This window comes from Carassius carassius, chromosome 44 (assembly GCF_963082965.1).
Source record: "Carassius carassius chromosome 44, fCarCar2.1, whole genome shotgun sequence".
In the NCBI taxonomy this organism is placed as follows: Eukaryota; Metazoa; Chordata; class Actinopteri; order Cypriniformes; family Cyprinidae; genus Carassius; species Carassius carassius.
Genome location: NC_081798.1, coordinates 3,396,569 through 3,417,274, shown reverse-complemented (window position 1 = coordinate 3,417,274; position 20,706 = coordinate 3,396,569). Strand labels below are relative to the sequence as shown.

At 37.0% G+C, this 20,706-nt stretch overlaps 2 protein-coding genes and 1 pseudogene across 3 annotated transcripts; all 3 read right to left on the bottom strand.

The window, feature by feature from the left end:
- Positions 1 to 440: 440 nt before the first annotated feature.
- LOC132126624 (zinc finger FYVE domain-containing protein 9-like) lies at positions 441 to 11,082 on the bottom strand. 2 transcript variants are annotated; one of them, XM_059537996.1, is made up of 14 exons: positions 10,979 to 11,082; positions 8,557 to 9,124; positions 7,711 to 7,810; positions 7,499 to 7,632; positions 6,725 to 6,830; positions 6,295 to 6,417; positions 5,153 to 5,308; positions 4,840 to 5,070; positions 3,739 to 3,821; positions 3,547 to 3,651; positions 2,444 to 2,594; positions 1,301 to 1,381; positions 724 to 886; positions 441 to 644 (listed from the first exon to the last, which is right to left on the bottom strand). In XM_059537996.1, exons 2-14 carry the CDS (start codon positions 9,016 to 9,018, stop codon positions 476 to 478), a joined length of 2,064 nt encoding a protein of 687 aa, XP_059393979.1. In that variant the 5' UTR covers positions 9,019 to 9,124; positions 10,979 to 11,082; the 3' UTR covers positions 441 to 475. The 2 variants fall into 2 exon arrangements, with proteins under 2 accessions (XP_059393979.1, XP_059393980.1); XM_059537997.1 differs by having other exon boundaries at positions 444 to 644; positions 4,840 to 5,067.
- Positions 11,083 to 14,213: 3,131 nt separating this feature from the next.
- Positions 14,214 to 16,613, bottom strand: LOC132126105 (transcription factor BTF3 homolog 4). The gene is made up of 6 exons (XM_059537155.1): positions 16,529 to 16,613; positions 15,264 to 15,325; positions 15,055 to 15,168; positions 14,777 to 14,978; positions 14,635 to 14,694; positions 14,214 to 14,553 (listed from the first exon to the last, which is right to left on the bottom strand). Exons 2-6 carry the CDS (start codon positions 15,315 to 15,317, stop codon positions 14,507 to 14,509), a joined length of 477 nt encoding a protein of 158 aa, XP_059393138.1. The 5' UTR covers positions 15,318 to 15,325; positions 16,529 to 16,613; the 3' UTR covers positions 14,214 to 14,506.
- A 1,516-nt stretch (positions 16,614 to 18,129) lies between these two features.
- Positions 18,130 to 20,382, bottom strand: LOC132126207 (prostaglandin F2-alpha receptor-like; annotated as a pseudogene).
- Between the last annotated feature and the right edge of the window lie 324 nt (positions 20,383 to 20,706).

Genomic DNA, 20,706 nt, shown 5'->3' with positions numbered 1-20,706 from the left:
CTCTGTCAGACGGTTCTGGCTGCTGTGGTTATTAACACCATTTGGATGTTGGTCTTTCAGCAAGTAAAACACCTGTGAAGAAAAGTTGTTAAAAGTGCTTTTCAAAAGCATTTTCAGTAACTGAAACTCAATCAAATTTAGATAAAACCACTACGATGCAGCAAGCACTTAATCCATAAGCTTAAATCAAAATAAAGACATTAAAAAAGCCCTCTATGTACCATATTTTCATTCAGATTTGACTCTAAAATAAGACGCAATGGAATGCTGAGGGTCAGATTAAAAAATAATATATTATAATTTTATATATATATATTTTTTTTTTTTTATTATTATATAACAATATTTTACTTGTTTTTATGGAAAAATATATTAAATATTAACTTAAAATGTAGATATATTTTTTTATTTTCATAGTTTTCAGTTTTGGGCGAACTATCCCTTTAAGATTCTGAGTTTATATCTATCCCTAACTTTAAAAATGAGCAAACGTATTAAAAACACAAACACTCCACAAGTCACAGGTAAACCTGCTTGCCTCTGTCCAGCGTATGAGCTTCCCATTGGCTCTGTATTCTAAGCGCTGATGGGTCTTGATGTTTGTGAGAGACTCCATAGACTTGCCATCGATGGGGCTGATGATGCTGTGAGATACAGGGCAGAATGAGAGGACAGCAGCACAGCTTCAGACCAACTGTATATGTATATATATTGGTTCCTAACCCTTTATTGAAGCGCGGCTCTTCGTCCTGCCACTGAATGTGCACATATTCCTGCCTCTCTGCTGGGGGGAGTTTTCCACAGGTGACTGTGAAGTCCTTCATGTCCCGTAGAGATCGACGTAAATCAGCCAAGGCCTCCATGGTTACCTGGACCATCAAACCATCTGTAACATTGAGCAGATGCATGGGATCTAAGCAGAGTACACCTATCTCCTGCACATGTTTAAGTTAGATAGGGCTCATTCTATAATTTAGAGTACTTTGCATGTGTTTTAATAATAACTACATATTTTCTAACAGTGTTTTCTGTTTTTGTTCGTTAAGGGAATACATAATTTAATCACACATAGGCTATATTTTGTGCACCCCTTTATCAACTTGCCCCATTAATTACAGTTTTATCTGCTTTTTGAATGGAAGTCTTGAGTATAAAATGATTAATTAAAATATTTAAAAAGTCAAGACTATCTATATTGTATTGCTATATGTATTCCTATAATCTTAATGCCTTAGAGTAAAAAAAAAAAACACAAAAAATGTGCTGGTTTAATGAAACACAGAAATGAACAAATCATAACCTTCCACAATGCTGGACTTGGCCAAGTACCCTGATGAAGGTTTGAGCGCTCCACTGAACACAAAAAAACACGAGCCAGTGACTGAAAGGTGAACAGAAACACAGATTTAGATTCAGTGAGAGAAGAACGACTTTCAAGAATGTCAGACAGCGCCCTCAAGTGAGCGCTTTCGAAATTTTTATATATATATATATATATATATATATATATATATATATATATATATATATAGTCATATTGAATAATCCAATAATATTAAATACATTATAAATTAACGCTTGTGCATTAATTTAAAAAAGGACAAACAGTTCCTTGGAAGAAGATTTTTTCATAACTACCAACCATTTTTGGGATTTTAATCCTTTATATACCATTTAATACAATGCCACTGTTTTTTTTTTTTTTTTTTTTAACTACATGAATTACTTACCATATACTAAATGCAAAACAGTTTGTTTTTGGATTATTACAGTTGTGTATATATCAATGATTATCAACAACATTAATTTAGAATAAAAAATGGGGCAAATATGAGACAATGTCATCATCCGGAGGCAAATTACGGATTGCCGAGAGATCTATGAGCTGCAACTTCAGAAAACACATGCAGATAGAAAAAGCACCAGCAAATCAAGAAAACATCTTCATCAGTTTAACAGCAAATGCTCACAACATAAACTAATAAAAAAACATGCAAGTAGCAATTTCCTCAACAAAATGAAAACTATCCTTTTTTTTTTTAATGGCATATTGATTATAACCAAAGTTGCACAAATACCATGGTTAAACTATGGGTAGTCTAGTAAATCAATGGTTAATTTGTGCATGATAATATAAAACATTTTTTGTTTTTATTTATCTTTTATATAATAAATGTATTCATTCATTCATTAAATTTAATACCATAGGCTATGGTTAATTATTGCAAGGGAAGTTCTTACATAACCTTTCAGAGTTACAGTAATTGTGCATTTCCTCAGATTATTTAGGTATAAATAGGTAAATAAATAAATAGGTTTGATATACTATGCAATGACATTAATACATTTCTATGTGCAGAATATGTCCAAATACTTTTTTTGACCACTGTACTAATATTCAAAACAAAAGAATCAAGGAGGAAGCTGGCATGTTCTCTCTCACCTCTGCGTGGCTGGCTGTGAATGCTGATGGCCTGCGTCTGGTACTGTCCATCTGCCGTCTGCACGCAAATGAGATGAGAGTCGGCCTGCTCGTTAAAGCAGGCGCCCAGGGCCAGCACTCTCTCATTAGACTTATTCAGCGCCTTCAGCAACTAAAACCCCAGCAGAGACAGAGACAAGACCATCATTACCCAAAGAAATGATAATTAAGAAATTAAACTCTTTAACTCAGGTCTGCTTATCTATTCAACTCCAATTTGATGATAAACCCTTCTGATACTCGAGGCACAAGCAACCAAAAATATCATGCTCTAACCATCTCCTTTGGAAAAGATACTATGGTGCTGATGCAATTCTCGGTTATATTTGAGATGATTTTGTGTTGGAATATACTAAGGCCGTGTACACACTGTAAAGTTTCTGGAGTGACAACTGCATAAATTAGGGGTCGACTGATTATCGGCACAGATATTAAGCATTTTAAGGGTTATTGTATTGGTAAAACATTTTGTCAGAGGCCTTGTTATCCACTAAATCATAAATTTGTGTGGCTACTTCACAGATCTTACTCTTTAATGGTTGCCAAATCTACTTATTTTAAGCAATGCTTATCAAGCATCTTTGGGCTCGGCTCATAACAATCCAGTTTATGGAGTTAATAAAGTGGACGGATGCAGGTCAATACATCATGGTATGTGGATTACAGTTTGGATTTCAGTTTATTATTTACTCGTTTTTATTTGCTTTATTTTGCGTTTTTTGATTTGATCTGGCAACCTTGATTCAAAATGTATCCTGTGATTTCTTCACCACACATACACAAAAGACTGAACTCTGACATGCTTTTAAACTCGTCGTTAACAACTAGTTGTTCAGTCTAATTTTTTACACACTGTACATTTCTATAAATGCGGTTGTCGCTATGATTGTAGAATAAAGTTGTGACTCCCATAAACTAACATGTTTGATACCCTCCGTCTGGAAAATCTGAATCTGGGACCGTCATAAACTACACAATTTTCTTAAATCTGCTGAATGGCTCTGACATTTGTCAACTAGCATCAACTTGTCTATACTGTAAATCAGTGCAAAAATCTACAGTACCTCTGGATGACGTGTTTTAGGGATTCTTATACAGGTGCTTCTAGCCTCTAGATCAACCACGAGCCCCGGCACTGTTGGCAGTGTGTAACGGTAAAACCGGAAATCCTGAGAACCAAAAAAGAATGGAAATCAATTAAAAGACATCAGTTGAACTAAACAGGAAGCAGTATGACCAGAAAGAGAAAGTCTCACCACTAAGAGTCTCATTATACTGTTGTTGACGGGTCCGAAGAGAGGTTCTCTGAAGCGCACACTGAACAAGGGACAGGGATAGACTACAGGAAAGCAGAAAACATCAGTTGCTATGATTACTGAGAGCATACAGTGTTGCAAAAATGAAAATAAATGACATTAGAACATCTCTCAATTTAGTTTTTAGTAATTTTGTATGAAAGACAGCTAACAAATAACAAAAAAGACCAAAAAATAAGAGCTATAAAGATCTTAGAAATCATAACACTGCATCTCAATTTGCATATTATTCACACTAAATAGTATGCCAAATAAGTAGCTGTCCCAAATCATAGTATGCTACCATTTTAAAAGTCTGGGATCAGTAAGATTTTTTACACTCACCAAGGCTACATTTATTTGCTAAAAAAATGCTGTAAAAACAGTCACAATATATTACAATTAAAAATAACAGATTTCTATTTTAATATTTTTTTATTTATTTAATTTATTCCTGTGATCAAAGCTGAATGTTCAGCATCATTACTCCAGTCTTCAGTGTCACGTGATCTTTCAGAAACCATTCTATTATGCTGATTTGCTGTTCAAGAAAAGAGAACGAGTGAATCTTTTGTTCGTTATCTGGCTCGGCTCGGTGTTCATCTTCAGTTCTCTCTTCACAGCAGTTCAGTCAGTGTACTGTTTAAGGAAATGAATTACTCCGGGATATTGGTTTGTTTGAACTCAGAGGGAGTGTCAGCCACATTATAAAAGTTAACAGCTTAAGTCATTTGTGGATTAATGCGTATTGGAGACGCGAACCGTTTAAAACGATTCAGTTCGATTTGGTGAACTGATTCAAAAAGATCCGGTTATATATATATGACTGGAGTAATGGCTGCAGAAAATGTAACTTTACCATCACAGGAATAAATTACATTTTAAAAATATATTCAAACAGAAAACAGGTTTAAAAATATTTCACAACATTACCATTTTTACAGCATTTTTCATCTAATAAATGCAGCCTTGGTTAGACTTCTTTCAAAAAAATAAAATCATAAAGAGCCAACATTTTGAATGGCAGTGTATATTAATCTTAGGTTTATTCCGTTTTCTTACATCTGTACTCCGCTCCTAAACGCAGCATGAGTCTCAAGGGAAAGGCTTTGGCCCATGGAGCCTCTGCACGGAGCATGAGGACCCCGAACAGGAAGGGCGGCGCAGGCAAAGGCAGGCCCTCCAGAGACTGAAACGTCGGACGCACGTAAAGAAAGCCAGCGTGCTCGTTATTACCCAGAAACCCTCGGGACACCAAAGAGTGACTTAGGTGATTCAGAAGCTTTCCTGCTGCTTGAAGAAAGAGTGGGATCAAGAACTATCGAGATGTTTGGGCTTAGTTTTACGGTTGAGTAACATCCTATGCAAAATTCACCTGTCTGGGCATCCCAATAGATCTGAATGAAATGATTGAAAATATCCGTCGGGAATCTCTTCTCTTCAGGCAAACACTGCAGTAAAATGACCACTTCTGGCTGTCCCACAGCATGCATGCCCTTCGACATCACACACCAACACCGCCGGTTCACATCTATAGGAGAACAAAACACTTCGTGACCACATGAACACACTTGCATATTGTTATCAGAAGTTAGGGCTGGGCAATATGGGTTTAGTTATTTTTTTAGCATTATTGCTTTTACAAATCATAAAATATAAGGAAATGCATTCCATGTGTTTGTAAGACCTTGAGAATGAATGTAAACATTACCTGTTTGTTCACAAATAAACTCCACAGAGCTTTCATTTAAAATTTCACCCAATGAAATCGGTTTTATTTTCCCCTAAATTCTATTTTCCTTTTTAATTTAATTCAACACAAATTGATCAAAAAAAATTTATATAGTAAAAATAATAATACAAAAACTTACAATTTAGTCTATCTATTTATAGATTGAAACTAAAATATAACAATTAATTTACAGCAATTTTTATTTGTTGTCAAATAAGATGCACTTACAGTAATTAAATCATGAATGTTAAATATCTTTGTTGCACCAAATTACCTAAAAATAATAGCATTATTATCATTATTATTTTGAGAAGTAAAGCTTTAGCACACAATAAAACATTTCTTAAACCAAACTTATTTTGAGTTTCAGTGTGTGTTTGGTAGTTTTTCTCAAATGAAACGATGGAAAGCATGTGAAGTTTCCTTGAGAGCAGCTCTGGAGAGTTTGTGTGTTCATGTCTCATATCTTGAGACGCAGAGGTTGAAAACACTCTGAGCGTCGCGTGTGTTTGAGTTTGTGTAATAGATGAAACCCATTCACACAGAGACACACAGAACACTGACTGACAGATGTCACCTTCATCAGCTGTTAAATTAATACATATCAGGTAAAAACATCCAGAGCTTATCATTAACACACATGTACACACACACACACTCAGTGACAAACTACAGAACAGCTTCAATCACAAAATAATACACCATACCTATTCACTCAAGTTCCACGTGTCAAATCAGCAAAACCGAACATGCAATAACAGTGGAATGAGACATTAGCAACATACAGCTGACAATCTTCACAACGGCCAGCAGGTTTGCGTTCAGCACAAACACCAGAGGCGCTGCAAGACCTCTCTCCAGCTCCTCTAAGAGCGACGACTCCGTTCTCTTCTCCTCCAGAGTGTAGTCTGCAGAAATAAACACAAGATCCAGCCTCTGAAATCTCAAACTCACTCATGAAATGCATTGGAAGTATTGAGAACATCACATACTGACTCTTTTTGTTACTCACCCTTGTGTTGTTCCCAGCATTAAAGGACTACTTTTAGCTGCTTGTGTTCATTGTATGCATTCATTATATGGAAATGATTTGTGTCGTAAAAAGCACTATACAAATAAACCTGAAAATCTTTTTGTTTCAAAGAAAAAAATGTTAACAAATATTCTGTGTGAAGCCTAATTAGTCGGAACTAGTGTGCTTATTAGGACACATACCTCCTTTGACCCCTGTTGAGGTCAGAATAGGGGGAAGGTCCATTGGTGGAGTGGGTTTTGTAGAGTTGCTGCTGACTTCATCTCCAGCTCTGAGCTCAGATATTTCCTACAGTGTAAAAAAATTGACAATCAGAGAGCTGATTTATAAAAAAAAAAAAAAAAAAAAAAAAAAAAAAAAAAGTCAAAATGTAATATTTTTTTTTTCTTCTAAAGGTTAGTTCACAAAGATTAAAGGTAATTTAAAATAAAAATAATAAACTATTAAAATAATTGTTCAAATAATGAAAAATAAAATATAATGAAATAAAATTAGCATTTAATCAAACAAATTATCCTCTCTATGGTGTCATTACAAGAGTGTATAAGTGTTTTCTAAAAGTTACTTTACAAAGACCAAAGACAATTAAAAATAAAATAAATAAAATGTACTCCCAATAATTTTTACATTTTTAAAGTTTCTTCACAAAGACTGAAGGGAAATGTAGTATTTGTGAATAATAATAAATAATAATAAAATACAAAATTTAATAATAAATTAAATTAAATTATTTATTAGGTTCATAGGTTCATGACCAGAGTGCAAAAATGTTTTTGTAAAACATCTTCACAAAGATAAAAGGGAAATTAAAAAAAAACAAATAATAAAATAAAGTTAAAAAAACATCCTCTCTATGTGGTCAGTGTACAAGGGTTTTATTAAGTTACTTAAAAAAAAATAAAGGGAAAATAAAATAGAATAGACAAGCAAAGAAGCAGAAAGATGTCCGGTCATACGGCCTGAGCGAGCTCAGCCCTCTCTGTGTGGGACACACTCCTGTGAAGAGGAGAGCTGTTGGCACTTCTACTCTCAGACTGAGGAAGAAGATTATCTGCAAACCAGACCTTCTTCTGATCCTTGCGAAGCGTCCCTGATGAAACAGCATCATAGTAACTTTATAACTAATGTGTTCAAGCTCATAAGCAGGGGAATCCACCGCGACACTCACGGTTCATCAAAGTTGAATGACAGGTGACACAGACACGTCCCTCTTTCCCGCCGAGATGAGTCAGTTTGTATCGGAGGTCACAGCACACCACACAAAACACCTGCGAAACAAAAAGATGTTCATGTTTTAAGGAGAATGACATCTTAAAGGGATAGTTCACTCAAAAATGAAAATTCTGTTACCTTTTACTCATCGGTCCCAAACACTGTAAACCTAAATAGGTTGTTAAAACTCAAAAATTTTAGACAATCAGTTACATCACAATGTTGTCAGTTTATAAATTTGAAATTTAAGTAAGCTGAATTTTTTCAGCTTTTTTCACCCACTGCAGTGAAATGAGAAGAAATTTTAAACCTGTTGTAAGCAATAAGGTTCTCAAGGCCATGCTTTATTGTGAACAAATCAAATCAAAGTTCATAAAACTCAAAATAATGAAACAATTCAGATTACTTTAAATACACCAATGATGTAAACTCAAAAGAAAAAGAAAGTTCTAAAAACTCATAAAAGTTAATGTGATTGAAGCAATTTAGTTTAAGTTTGCCCTAGTCCATATTATTTAGAGTGCTATGGTTCAAGGTGAACCTGTATAATTATTATTTATTTATTTTTAAGAACGTTGGTAACCAAAAAATGCTAGCCATTAATTTCCAGCATATTTTTTCCCATACTATGGAAGTCAATGGGAATCAACAATTGTTTGGTTCCCAACATTTTTCAAAATATCTTATTTAGAAAGAAAGAAAGATAGAAAGAAAGAAAGGGGTGAGTAAATCATGACAGTATTTAAATTTTTGATTGAACTATCCCTTTAAACTTTGTTCAATTTCCACATGCATCTCTCACCTTCCCACACGCTCTGCAGTGATGACGTCTTTTGGTGAAGGAGAATTTGGATCCACATTTCATGCATGCTGGTGCCTGAGAATCAGGGACCCACTGTGGAGCCGTGGTGCCCAGAGAACTGCAGCGCTGCATGGGCAGAGCACCAAGTGAACCCTTCCTCCCACCACACGTTAGAGACGCTTCCATCCCACCACCCTTCTTGCAGTCTAGGGTGGGGTCTGAGGGCTCTGTGCTGTCTGTTTGGTGGGTGTCCTCCACAGGAGAGGATGGAAGTCCCAGCACAGCCTCCAGCTGCTCTTGCTCATTCTCAGCCCGCTCTTTCTCTTCGATGACAGAGTCCTCTTTCAGTCCAGGCCTAAGCTTGCGCTCGTCCAGCAGCGACTCGCTGGAGTCCTTGAGGGTGGAGTATCCGAAGCGCCTCTCGCCCCACACAGACAGACTGGCGGTTACTGCTTGCCTCATAGTCTCAGTGGAGGGAGCTCAAAGCGAGAGGGTTACTGATCATACTTTAGCCCACCATGAGCTTTGTTTTAGCCTCAAACCATCACAACGTGGCCCACACAATGTCCTGCCAAAAGATGAGTCATATTCATTTCCAGCAGCCCAGTGGATTTGTCAGGGATGCTTGGCTTTTTTTATTTAAAAAAAAGTAAACATTAGAATCCATTTAAAAAAATTAAGATTAAGATGCTGGACTGAATCAACCTCAGTTTATTGTTATAATTTTTTTTACATGTTAAAATGTGACCGTGAGTCCAAATATGATCCATCAAGTTTGGTTATTTGTTCATCTCTAAATTATCATTTTACTGCATTGCATTATATGTTTGAAACTACAGCAGTGATCATAAAACCAAGCATTTCAATATCATCTTACTATTATTGGGAGATATAGTGACAAATAGTCTGCTATATACTGTTATTTAAAAAAAAAAATTATTTACATCACAAGCTACCAGCATTTAATTTTCTTTTTCGCCAATTTAAACACCAGCAAATATTTTGGCTCAGTTTCAGCCGCTGAATAAAACTGCTTTTTGCCACTTGAGTATGAGCCTTACAAGCCTGATACATCAAATATGATGCAAACTTTTGCTTAGATTTTGTCTAAATATTAGATTTTTGCTTTATGGGCTTTACGGGGTTAAAATGTAAGAAGCTACTTGTGATGAATATCCAAGTCTATATTTAAACTAAATGTTGCATTGTTGCATCCCAAATAAAGTAAATAAATACATTGCATATCATAATAAATGGTAAACGTGAAATGCTAATTCTTAAATATTAAACTATTATATTAATTCTGAATTAATATATTAATATTAACAAATATTAAACTGAATTAAATAATAAATATTAAGCAATGATCCCAGGTTAAATATATGACTTTGTACCTAAATAATGACTATTGTTTTGCAGTATAAACAACATAACATACTATGATAAGTAGTATACAGGGCCTATACAAGTTTTTATAGATGAGGCTTTGAACACATTTATGCAATATGTATGATGCTCCATCTATTTATCTACAAGGTTACTTGGCCTCAAAGGGGTTGGTATTTATTAGCATGGTACTAACATGGTATATGTACAAAAACTAAAGGCATTTCAGCATTTATATGCCACCCTCTCAGACACACAGACACAGATCCTGCATCACTACTTCACAGTGAGGATTTGCTGAATGTGCAATATGGCTCGTCTGCATGGGTGCATATGCAGATACACATATTCGGAATCATGCATGAACGCAACTAAATGCAAACACTAATGCATGTGAGTGTATATTATTTACACAAGTTCAGATACAGAACTACAACAACAGCTGTCAAAAAAAAACTACTTTCTGATTTGAAGTCCGAGTTTGTCGCCTCACCCCATCTACACTGTCAGCAACGCCACGCGACAAATTAGAACGCGTCGCGCACTTGCAATTATTTGAGCCTTCTAGTCTGCGAAGTGTCGCAACATCACAGCATTATAGTTTATAGTCTATTCTCCGGAATTGTGGCCAAAAACTTAGTGTTGCATCTGTTACCGCAAAGAAGACTGAATACGCGTTGTAATTCTCTCAGCACTGCATTGCAGAAGAGCCGCAGCAATCTTTACACAAGACAACATCTTCAACGCGTTTGACACGGACACACGGCCCGTGGTGATTCAGCAGCATCACTTCTGGATAGCAGCAACGCAAACGCACATGTGTTCATATATGGCTGATGTGCATCACTCTCGCCTGTGGCTGCTGGGGACTACAGCAATGCGACACAGTACCGTCAACGAGAGCCAATTATCCTCACTTAGCTACTATAATCATCTCAGAACATATCCCCGATAACTCCCACAAGAACCAGAGATTATTTTCAGCGCTATATAGTTATACAACGAAGGAATAAATATGAAAAATGTAAATAATTACCAGGATCTCTGTATCCCATCGCCACCTCTGTGCGCTCGTCATCAGAGGTCTGCGCGAGATCAATGCGCGTTCACGAGGGCGTCGCAATCACTTGAGAAGTCAGAGATGAACACAATGTTGCGACGAGTTTTATCAGCGATGTTAGCACGTTTAATATTCTCTAATAATGTCTCCTTTTTTTCACATTATTAATATAACCAATCGTTGTCTTGGTATTACTGTTACTTGGGTTCACAATCTCTCATTATTATAGATAAACAAGTCTTTAATCAACAACAGCTGGTCACATTAGAGAAATATAGGTCAATTTTTAAACATTTAGATTTATACATCATCTGAAATCTTTCAATTGATGGTTTGTATGGGTAGGACAATATTTAGCTGGTAACTATTTGTAAATCTGGAATCTGAGGGTGCATAAAAAACATTGAGAAAATCGCCTTTAAAGTTGTCCAAATTAAGCCCTAAGCAATGCATTTATTACTAATCAAACATTAAGTTTTGATATAACCTATTTATGATAGGACATTTATAAAATATCTTTATTTAATATCCTAATGGTTTTTGCCATAAAGGAAAAATCGATAATTTTGACCCATACAATGTATTGTTGGCTATAGCTACAAATATAGGTCCTAACCGTGCTACTTCAGACTGGTTTTGTGGTTCAGGGTCACATATGGAAGGCAAAAAGGTTTCAAAATACAGGAACCAGGTATGAAGCACAACTCACAGAGAAAAGTCAGTTTAATCAGAGCAAATTTGAGTTGGTAAGTGACAAATTCGTATATGCAATTTCCTGCGAAATATGCATATGAAATGGATTCCATTGAAATGATTGGATTTTGCATGTTAAAATTATCCAAAAAAGACATAAATGTGAACACATCTTAAAAATAAAATAAAAAACAGTGATTAATGGGTCAGCATACAAGAAATATGAGGTATTGTTTTTGATCATATTTAAATCCCAAATGAAGCCTATGGTTAAGATGCAGTCACATTTACTCTCAATTGGATTTTACTCAAATCGCTCCGCCGTGTTTGCATCTGTAAGAATATTGGCATTTGCAGATTTAATTATCACTGACCATCTTTATTTATGACTTTCCTGACATTTTTAACGTAAACAGTTACTAGGTAGCTGTTTCACTGCAAAGGTAAAAACTAAAATGAGGATATTAATTGACTGTACAACAATTTTTGCGTGTTTTGGTGTAACCTAGTTAGCATTTTAAGCATTTCAAAGGGACAACACCTTTTACTCTTGTAATAATAATAACTAGAATGTACATTTCCTGAAGAAAATGTGAGTGGTGCTTGCAGTGGCAAAACTCGCCCCTCTGTTGCTAGGGTGTTCTAGGGCGGTCACTAGGGTCCCCAGGATGGTTGTTTGGGCCATTGCTAGGGTACCCATGTGGTTGCTGGGGCCATTTCTAAGGTACCCAGTGTGGTTGCTAGGGTGTTGCTACGTGGTTGCTAGGGTACTCGGGGTGGTTGCTAGGGTACATGGGATGGTTGCTAGGGCGGTTGCTAGGGTCCCCATGATGGTTGCTAGGGCCGTTTCTAAGGTACCCAGGGTGGTTGCTAGGGTAATCGGGGTGGTCGCTAGGGTCCCCATGATGGTTGCTAGGGCCGTTGCTAGGTTACCCAGGGTGGTTGCTAGGGTAATCGGGGCGGTTGGTAGGCTGTTGCTATGTGGTTGCTAGGGTACCCCGGGTGGTTGCTAGGGTCCCAATGATGGTTTCTAGGGCAGTTGCCATGGTAACCTGGGTTGTTGCTAGGTGGTTGCTAGGCAGTTGATAGGGTGTTTTGGCTGGTTGCTAGGCAGTTGCTATGGTATCCTGGGTGGTTGCTATGATGTTACTAGGTGGTTGGTAGTTGTTGCTAAGGTACTTGGGGTGGTTGCTAAGGTGTTGCTAGGTGGTTGCTAGGGTGTTTTGGCTGGTTGCTAGGCAGTTGCTATGGTATCCTGGGTGGTTGCTATGATGTTACTAGGTGGTTGGTAGTTGTTGCTAAGGTACTTGGGGTGGTTGCTAAGGTGTTGCTAGGTGGTTGCTAGGGTGTTTTGGCTGGTTGCTAGGCAGTTGCTATGGTATCCTGGGTGGTTGCTATTATGTTACTAGGTGGTTGGTAGTTGTTGCTAAGGTACTTGGGGTGGTTGCTAGGGTGTTTTGGCTGGTTGCTAGGCAGTTGCTATGGTATCCTGGGTTGTTGCTATGATGTTACTAGGTGGTTGGTAGTTGTCACAGTTGGTCACTATGTAGTTCTTAGCCCATTTGGGCACTTAGCTAATCACTATTAACATGTAGCTATTCACTGCTAGCATGACTAGCATGTTGGAAGTCCAGTTTACTAGCATGAGTAAAAAAAAACCGCCATGTCTGTACGATGTTCTGATGCAGAGATATAGGTCATGCAAAACAGTTGCTAGGGTACTCCGTTTGGTTGCTAGGGAGTGGCTTGGCAGCTGCCATTGATGATACTCCAAAGGCTGCTTGACAATATAAACCAACCCCCATGCTTCTGTGTCTTTCAGATGTTAAGATATCTATCTCTCTTTGGATTTAGGTTGCTAGGTAGCTCTTAATGGTTGCTAGGGCGTTGCTATGAAGTCTTGAAGGGGATTCATGATTGGTTGTTCGCTGCCCGAGTCAAAGGAGCCCACCTTCATGTTTCTATAACACTTCTATCCAAAGATATTGATTTGATATTTTTCAATGGAAGTCTATGGAATTTGTAGTTAGGGTGCTCTATATGGTTGCTAGGGCATGACTTGATAGCCTCATAACGATCCTGATTGGTCTGATTGGTTGTCTGATTAAAATGAGCCCACCCCCATGTCTCTATGATATTGTGATCCAGAGTTATATTCAATACAAAATTCCTATGTAATTTCCCATAGTAGGAAAAGCCCTCCCTATACTTTGTATTAGGAGCAAATTTGGGGGGCTCTTGCGCCCCAGGGGTACAACTTATACCCCAATGCGGGGTATGTTCTCGCACAGCCTGATAGCCTCTCCAAATGTAGTGATTCACGTGTTTCTGTGAAATTCTCTCTTGGAGCTACGATTCGTCAAAGTTGGCCGCAATGCATTGTCTATGGGTTTTGTCGCCCGATATTTCGCCCGGTGTACGAACATCGCCTCCGGCAAGCACCACTAATATGCCTAATAATACTACAGACACCATGACGAATCTTTTTAAGCATCTACAGGAAAAGCACCATATAGAATAGTTTTATGAGCTTTATTTTTATTTAATTAACAGAAAGAAAAGAATTAAGACTTATTTTTATAACCATCGCCGTCAAAACTAGCATTTCAACTAGCAACATGATAAGATTTAGAACCACTGAGCATTCAATTAACTGTCCGTCGTTCTGTATAAATGTAGGAGAAAGGTCAGGAATGGCCAATTTATGATATAAAAGTCTCTTGTTTCATAGAATAGTGTTGAAATGATATGTCTGTGACTCTGATTTAAAAACACTGCAGGAGACTTCTGAACAGCATTTACTGAAGGTGCTCAGTTTGCCTCGTTCTTTGAGGCCTCGTCGAAGTTCTCTACGAGATCTGTGAAGAAAGAATAACATGATTTAAATCGGCATTGTACACTTTACAGCTTGTTCAAAAGAAAAACTTTAAGCTTCATACCCGGGACATCATCATCTTCTTCATCGATATCTTCAGCTTTCGGAGCTTTGTTGTCCAGAACTTAAAAAGCAATGAAACAGAATGTCAGCATCTATACCAAACTGTAAATTCAGCTCTATTTCAAAGCCACCTCTATACCAACCCTGTCTGGGAAACTGCTCGGCGAGTTTGCGCAGACTTGTGAGACTGTCAGCGCCAAGTTGACTGAGGATTCCCGGGAGCATTTCTGTAAGCTGTTTGGTCTCTGCGTGGCCTGTGATGGCGAACGTATTGGCAGAGAGAGACGCCTGCACTTTGGGGTTATTGAAGTGAATGACTGTGCCATCATCTTTAATCATATTCACCTGCAAAACGAGATCGAATTCACAATCCTCTCTGAACAGGACAGAATGCGATGAGACTAGAGAGCTACTGATCTACCTCTTCAATGCCAGCTATGTTATTGACTGCAAGCTTCTTTAACGAACTTTGAAGTTTCTTGTCATCAGCTGTTGCTGTTCTGTGCACCACCTTCTTCTTCCTGCGCGCTGTTCCCTACAGAAAACGAATCGAAACTGAGTAAAGACAGAAAAACAACGGCAAAACCATAATATATATCCACAATCATTATTGTTCATAATACTTCTTACCTTGCCCCCTATCCGGACCTGGGCTTGAAGTTTAGCCAATTTCTCCTGGTTCATACTGACTTCTAAAAGCAAACAAATCCTTCATTATTCAAATGCTTTAAGATGCACCTAAAAAACACACTATATACACTATCATCCGGTTTCACAGACCAGACTTAAAACTAGTCCCAGATTAAAATGCATGTTTGAGCTATCGCTACTGAAAATATCTTGTTCTCTGATATATCTTAAAATATGTCAGTGCCTTTGTTCTTGTTCGGTTTTCTTTTAAGACATTTTTATAAAAGCTGCGTAAACCCCTTAATTTGACTAAAGCCTAGTCCAGGATTAAGCTAAGCCCTGTCTGTGAAACCGAGCCTAAATCGTGTTCACACCAAAGCATGATAACGTTCAGGTTGATGTAGCATTTGCCGCAGTTTTGTGATCTGTTACTTTAAATGTCTGAGCACTTTAAACCAGGAGCGATTCTGATTGGCTGTCAATGTTTTGATCTTTTGGAACTTTTCCAGAACCCCAAGGAATACACTTCCAGATGACAGAATAAATCTATGTAACTGAAAACATGGTGATGTGTTGCTGGTTTACTAAAAAGACTGCATGCACAGTTTGGCTTCTTCCCCCTGCAGGCTAAATAAAAGCTCTATTATTTGACTAAGATATCTTATATAAAGAAATAGTACATTTCTTTAGTTTTAATGTTTTTTACCCATTTGGCCATGTGCTTTCTTGACTACAACACCAGGTAAGACAGAATTGGCATTATGTGTGTGTCTCTGTGTGTGTATATATACACATATACAAGTTTACATTACCAAGCCTGGCAATTATATTTTGGTATGGATTCCCTGAAAGGCTTTTCCATGAAAAGAGATTTTCAAAAAATGTATATAGTTATTACTTTAGTACACAAACATCTGAACTGTAACTATCTAACGTTAGTCCAGCACACACTGTGCTCTTCTGTGTCAGCAGGCTACAAACCCTCAGATGACACGGAAAATACGGAAAAAACTCTCAGTCGTCGGTTTGAGGACATTTCCATGCTTTAGTGTCTCTGTCCCTCGCGCATGTCGCAGTGATGGAGAATAAAGACAAACCCTGACTGTGCATTATCTGATTGAGTGCATCACTTCAGCATAACGCGCGCGCGCACATCTCACCATCACGTCACAACAAACAAACCGCGCTCAGACGCGTGATCAACAACGCAATCATCGTGGATGTAGTGTATTTAAAATAAACTCATAACGGTGTTCGTTACTGACCTGATAAACACAGCTGCTCAGAGAAACATGCGTTGAAAGAACAAGGCGGAAGTAGTCAGACTAAAAGTCTAAAAACGTCACGTTGTTTTTGTTGTTTTAAGCGCGTACAACAGTGATGCTGCCCTCTAGCGGCTCGGCTTTAATGATAAAAAGAATAAAGCTAAAGACATGAATCTGTTGATTGCATGTTAAGTATGACCGTATGAATGCATATTTATTTTATATAGACCAGGGGAAAGCGAGTTGATTTGAGCTTCCCCTTGCTTCCAGACAAAACCTGTTGAAATGACCACAAATATATCCATTTTACTCACTCTGTGATGAAGAGAGGCCAGTACATTTACATTAAAAAAATAAAATGCTGTTCAAAGTGATTTTTTTAATGTTCAATGACTCATGCTTCTTGTTTCTGAACAATTACAGACAAACAGGAAAAACCGTGTGCTTGTGCTTTAGGAAGTTATAATCAGAGACTATACTGTTGGATAATACAAGTTTGTTAAAATGGTAGGTGTGGGGTAATTTGATCCAGTGGATCACCCATTCTTATGATTATAAATTATTATTGTATTGCATTTCTGTGTTACATTTCATTCATTTTAGACCAAACTTTTTTTTTCTGTGTTTTGAATTATGTTTTCCCCCGGAAATTTTAAATAGACATTGTTTATGAAAATTGGCCATTGAAGTTTTTATAAAATTGTGTTTCCCTGCACAAGTAAGGTTCCAGTCCATCACAACACACATGGATTTTAAAAAGTCATTTTATTGAATTTCTTTTCCTTTGATATAGCATGAGCTGAACATTTTCAGTTTTACTTCAGCATTATCAGAAGCATCATGTGGCTATTTGAGCCAAGAGACAACTTTTTTTTTTTTTGGAAAACCAAATTTTGAAAGCAGTTTATTTTAGACTCAAAGTGATTAATCCCAAAGATGCACCACATCTTGAAATGTATGTACATATTTAAGTTAGACTCATTATTTTCATGTGCTCACTTTAAACACACAGTGGTAAAAACTGGCTCAACTCACCCTTCTCCCCATTATATATACTGTATGGCCTCACGACAAGCAAACATATTCATTATACGTAACAAAAGTGGTGGTTGTATATTTATTCCGACATGTTTATATTTTGTAGTGCTTTTCACAGACAAATTATGGATTTAAACAGCTCTATAAAGCAGCAAATTGTAATGTTTACATTTCAAATCTAGACACTTTCATTAAAACAAAAATGCTCAAATCTATAAATACAATAAAACACAACCATCATCTGGAATGTGTGTGTACTGTTAATGAGACAATGAAACAACACATATCACGTTTAAAACATTTAACCATGACCATAATATTTTAAACTTGCTTATTTTTTTACATAAAGTCTCAAAACATACTTGCTTAAAGCAATAGACTATAAAAACAACTCTTCAAAAGCACTGTGTATGTTAACAAATTGAGTAAATATCATATGCAGTAAATTAGTTTTTGATGTTTTTAAGGCACATTGTATGTATGCTAATGAAAACAACTCTGTGATTGACTCTCTGAATCAGTCTCTTTTTCACTGTAATGATTATATATCCTCACATCCCCCATCAGCTGAGGTTATCTGACTGGATATTAGTGTCTGGCAGGATAGGTCCATGCAGGCAGATGAAGTCTGGTCTGCTGATCACGCTGCTGGCCTCAATGCTGCCCTGCCACTGGAAACGAAAATTGGGGTGAGGACTGCAAAGTATCAATGGCACCTGAAAAAGTCTCCTCAGAACAGCTTTGTGCAGGAGGATGTATACCCACGGATCGAGGATCTGGTTCCAGGTCGCCATGCGCACAACCAGGAGCATATGAGTGTATGACGTCTGATCCTCACTGTGATCCTCCAAGCTGAAGATGATGCCTGTCATCTGGGGAACAAACTATATAATGCATTAAACATTTCATACAAATATTATACATCTGCATGAACGGGCGCATTAGTGCCACTCCAAAGAGGCACAAATTCACTTTACAGACTTTAACCTTAACTGTTCTCTCCTCAGCCATCTTCAAGAAACGTTTTAAAAATATTTCTTCCATCTACACTTGAACCTCTAACACTAGCACACTCTATTCTAATTCTATTCTAACTACTTGTAAAGTAAAATTGACCCTCGAACACTATTCTTTTTCTGGTCTATCTAGCTACATGTTTTCTTTTTATGTATTATAAAACACGACCCTCTAACACTAGCGTTCTTTATTCTTTTTCTATGCTTTCGAATTGCTTTCTTTTTATTTATATATAAAAAAAAATTGCTACGTGTACTGCAAGACTTGAGATGGTGCTGACATTGCTACTCTTTTGTTGGTTTTGATTGCTTCTCTTGTCCTCATTTGTAAGTTTCTTTGGATAAAAGCATCTGCTAAATGACTTAATGTAATGTAATATTTATTAAATAAAAACGTGTTGATATTCTAAAAATACAGAAAAATACTGATTAAATTACATTTATATTTTACATTTATTTTATTAAACATAAGATGTACTAAGTTTATAAATTATAAATAAATAGAGCGAAATATATATTAATTTAGAAATGAATTTTAAATAATTAAAAATAATTAATTAAAATACACACATATATGTATTTTTATTGATTCATATATAACAAAACATTTATATTTATTTTATGCATATATACCACAGTCTATGATATATACACATAAATACTAAATATGTGTGTGTGTGTGTGTGTGTGTTTAGAAGATGTTTTTAAATTATTTTACATTTATTGAATTGAATTTATGGCGAATCAATTAAAATTTACTTTAATTTATTGTTTTTTTAACTTATTAATTAATTGTACAATTTTATAATCTATATACTTAATCTATATATTCTTTGTTGAACTAAGACGTCCTTATTTATTCAGAGGAGGGAAATATTTTTATTCTCACGTTTATTGATAGATAAAAAAATGTAAATAATTACAGAATATTATCTTTTCCTTTTTTGAGCGAAATAAGAAGTGTGAAAAATAGGACGTATTTTCTTACCAGAATTGGCCCCCAGCACACACAGGAAACCAGCATGATTGCCAAAAGCTGGCAGACTATCTCAGAAAGGTGTGATGTGTTACAGTACGTTTATGACGATGATGATCTCGGTCAAGTTGTACCCTGCTCCGTAAGAGAGTGAGGAAAGTCACGGTATTGCACACCAATGAGACCAGGAGAGCCAGCAAACCCAGCGCAGAGAACAGTATCGTCAGAAGCACATCCACCCGATCGCGTGGCCCCTGCAGGCGGAAGAAGCACCAGCTCCGTGAACGCTGCACCTGGTAGGACCTCTGAAGCAGGAGGGGCAGCAGGGCCACCAGCAGACCCAGCAGCCAGGTTAAACCCAACACCCTCCTGAAGTGATAGGACGCCCACACTGTGACGTGGAAGAGAGGACGGGTCACTCCGACGCAGCGCTCCACCGCCATCAAGCCTCCGAGAAGCAGAGGAGTCAAGCCAAAGAAAGCCATAGAAACTCCAAAAAAGTCAAACAGAGACTTGTGAGGGTCAAATGTTTCCCAGTCTTTCTGTGAGGTGTATACATAGAGAGCCAGAGAGCCGTAGATCAGGTGTCCCAAGAAGTCAGTCACCACCAGACCACTAGCAAACATGAGGAAGGCTGCTTTAGACTTCAGTCTGAACCTGCGGTAGGCTTTGATCAAGATGAAGAGGGCCAGGGTGTTGAAAATTATGCCCACCGTCATCGAGATGACAGTCGGGGTCACAGAAACGTCCTCTTTGGTACAGCTCCCATTATACACATCACTCGACACCAAGCATCCAGCATTAGCTAAAACATTATAAAGCATGATCGGCAATTCACACTGCAAACAAACTAAATATTAGTGATGTTATTTGTAGTAAACAAAACTGATAAGAACTGTAGACTCTTGTTATTTACAGTACAGAAACCCAAGTGTGAAACTACAATGCCTTTGTTTTATTCTAAGTCAGACTCCAAAATCAACACTAAACAGAATGTCTGACTTTTTGTTCAGTTTTTCCCCCCACAATTAGTTTCACATGCATGTGAACATTTCTAAGTTGTTCCTAAAAATACTAATCTAGATTTCTACCCATTTATGATCAATATGTTGTGAAAAGTTCAAATATAAAATGTGAAAATATAAGTA

Excerpts from the sequence above, each read along its gene's own strand:
- LOC132126105 (XM_059537155.1), bottom strand. The coding sequence starts at position 15,317 with ATGAACCAGGAGAAATTGGCTAAACTTCAAGCCCAGGTCCGGATAGGG. Across the intron at positions 15,169-15,263 it reads AGGTCCGGATAGGGGGCAAG|GGAACAGCGCGCAGGAAGAA; the intron begins GTAAGAAGTATT and ends CGTTTTCTGTAG. Across the intron at positions 14,554-14,634 it reads AGAAGATGATGATGTCCCGG|ATCTCGTAGAGAACTTCGAC; the intron begins GTATGAAGCTTA and ends CTTTCTTCACAG.
- LOC132126624 (XM_059537996.1), bottom strand. The coding sequence starts at position 9,018 with ATGAGGCAAGCAGTAACCGCCAGTCTGTCTGTGTGGGGCGAGAGGCGC. Across the intron at positions 6,418-6,724 it reads CTCAACAGGGGTCAAAGGAG|ACTACACTCTGGAGGAGAAG; the intron begins GTATGTGTCCTA and ends TTATTTCTGCAG. Across the intron at positions 3,822-4,839 it reads TTTAGGAGCGGAGTACAGAT|TCTATCCCTGTCCCTTGTTC; the intron begins GTAAGAAAACGG and ends GCTTTCCTGTAG.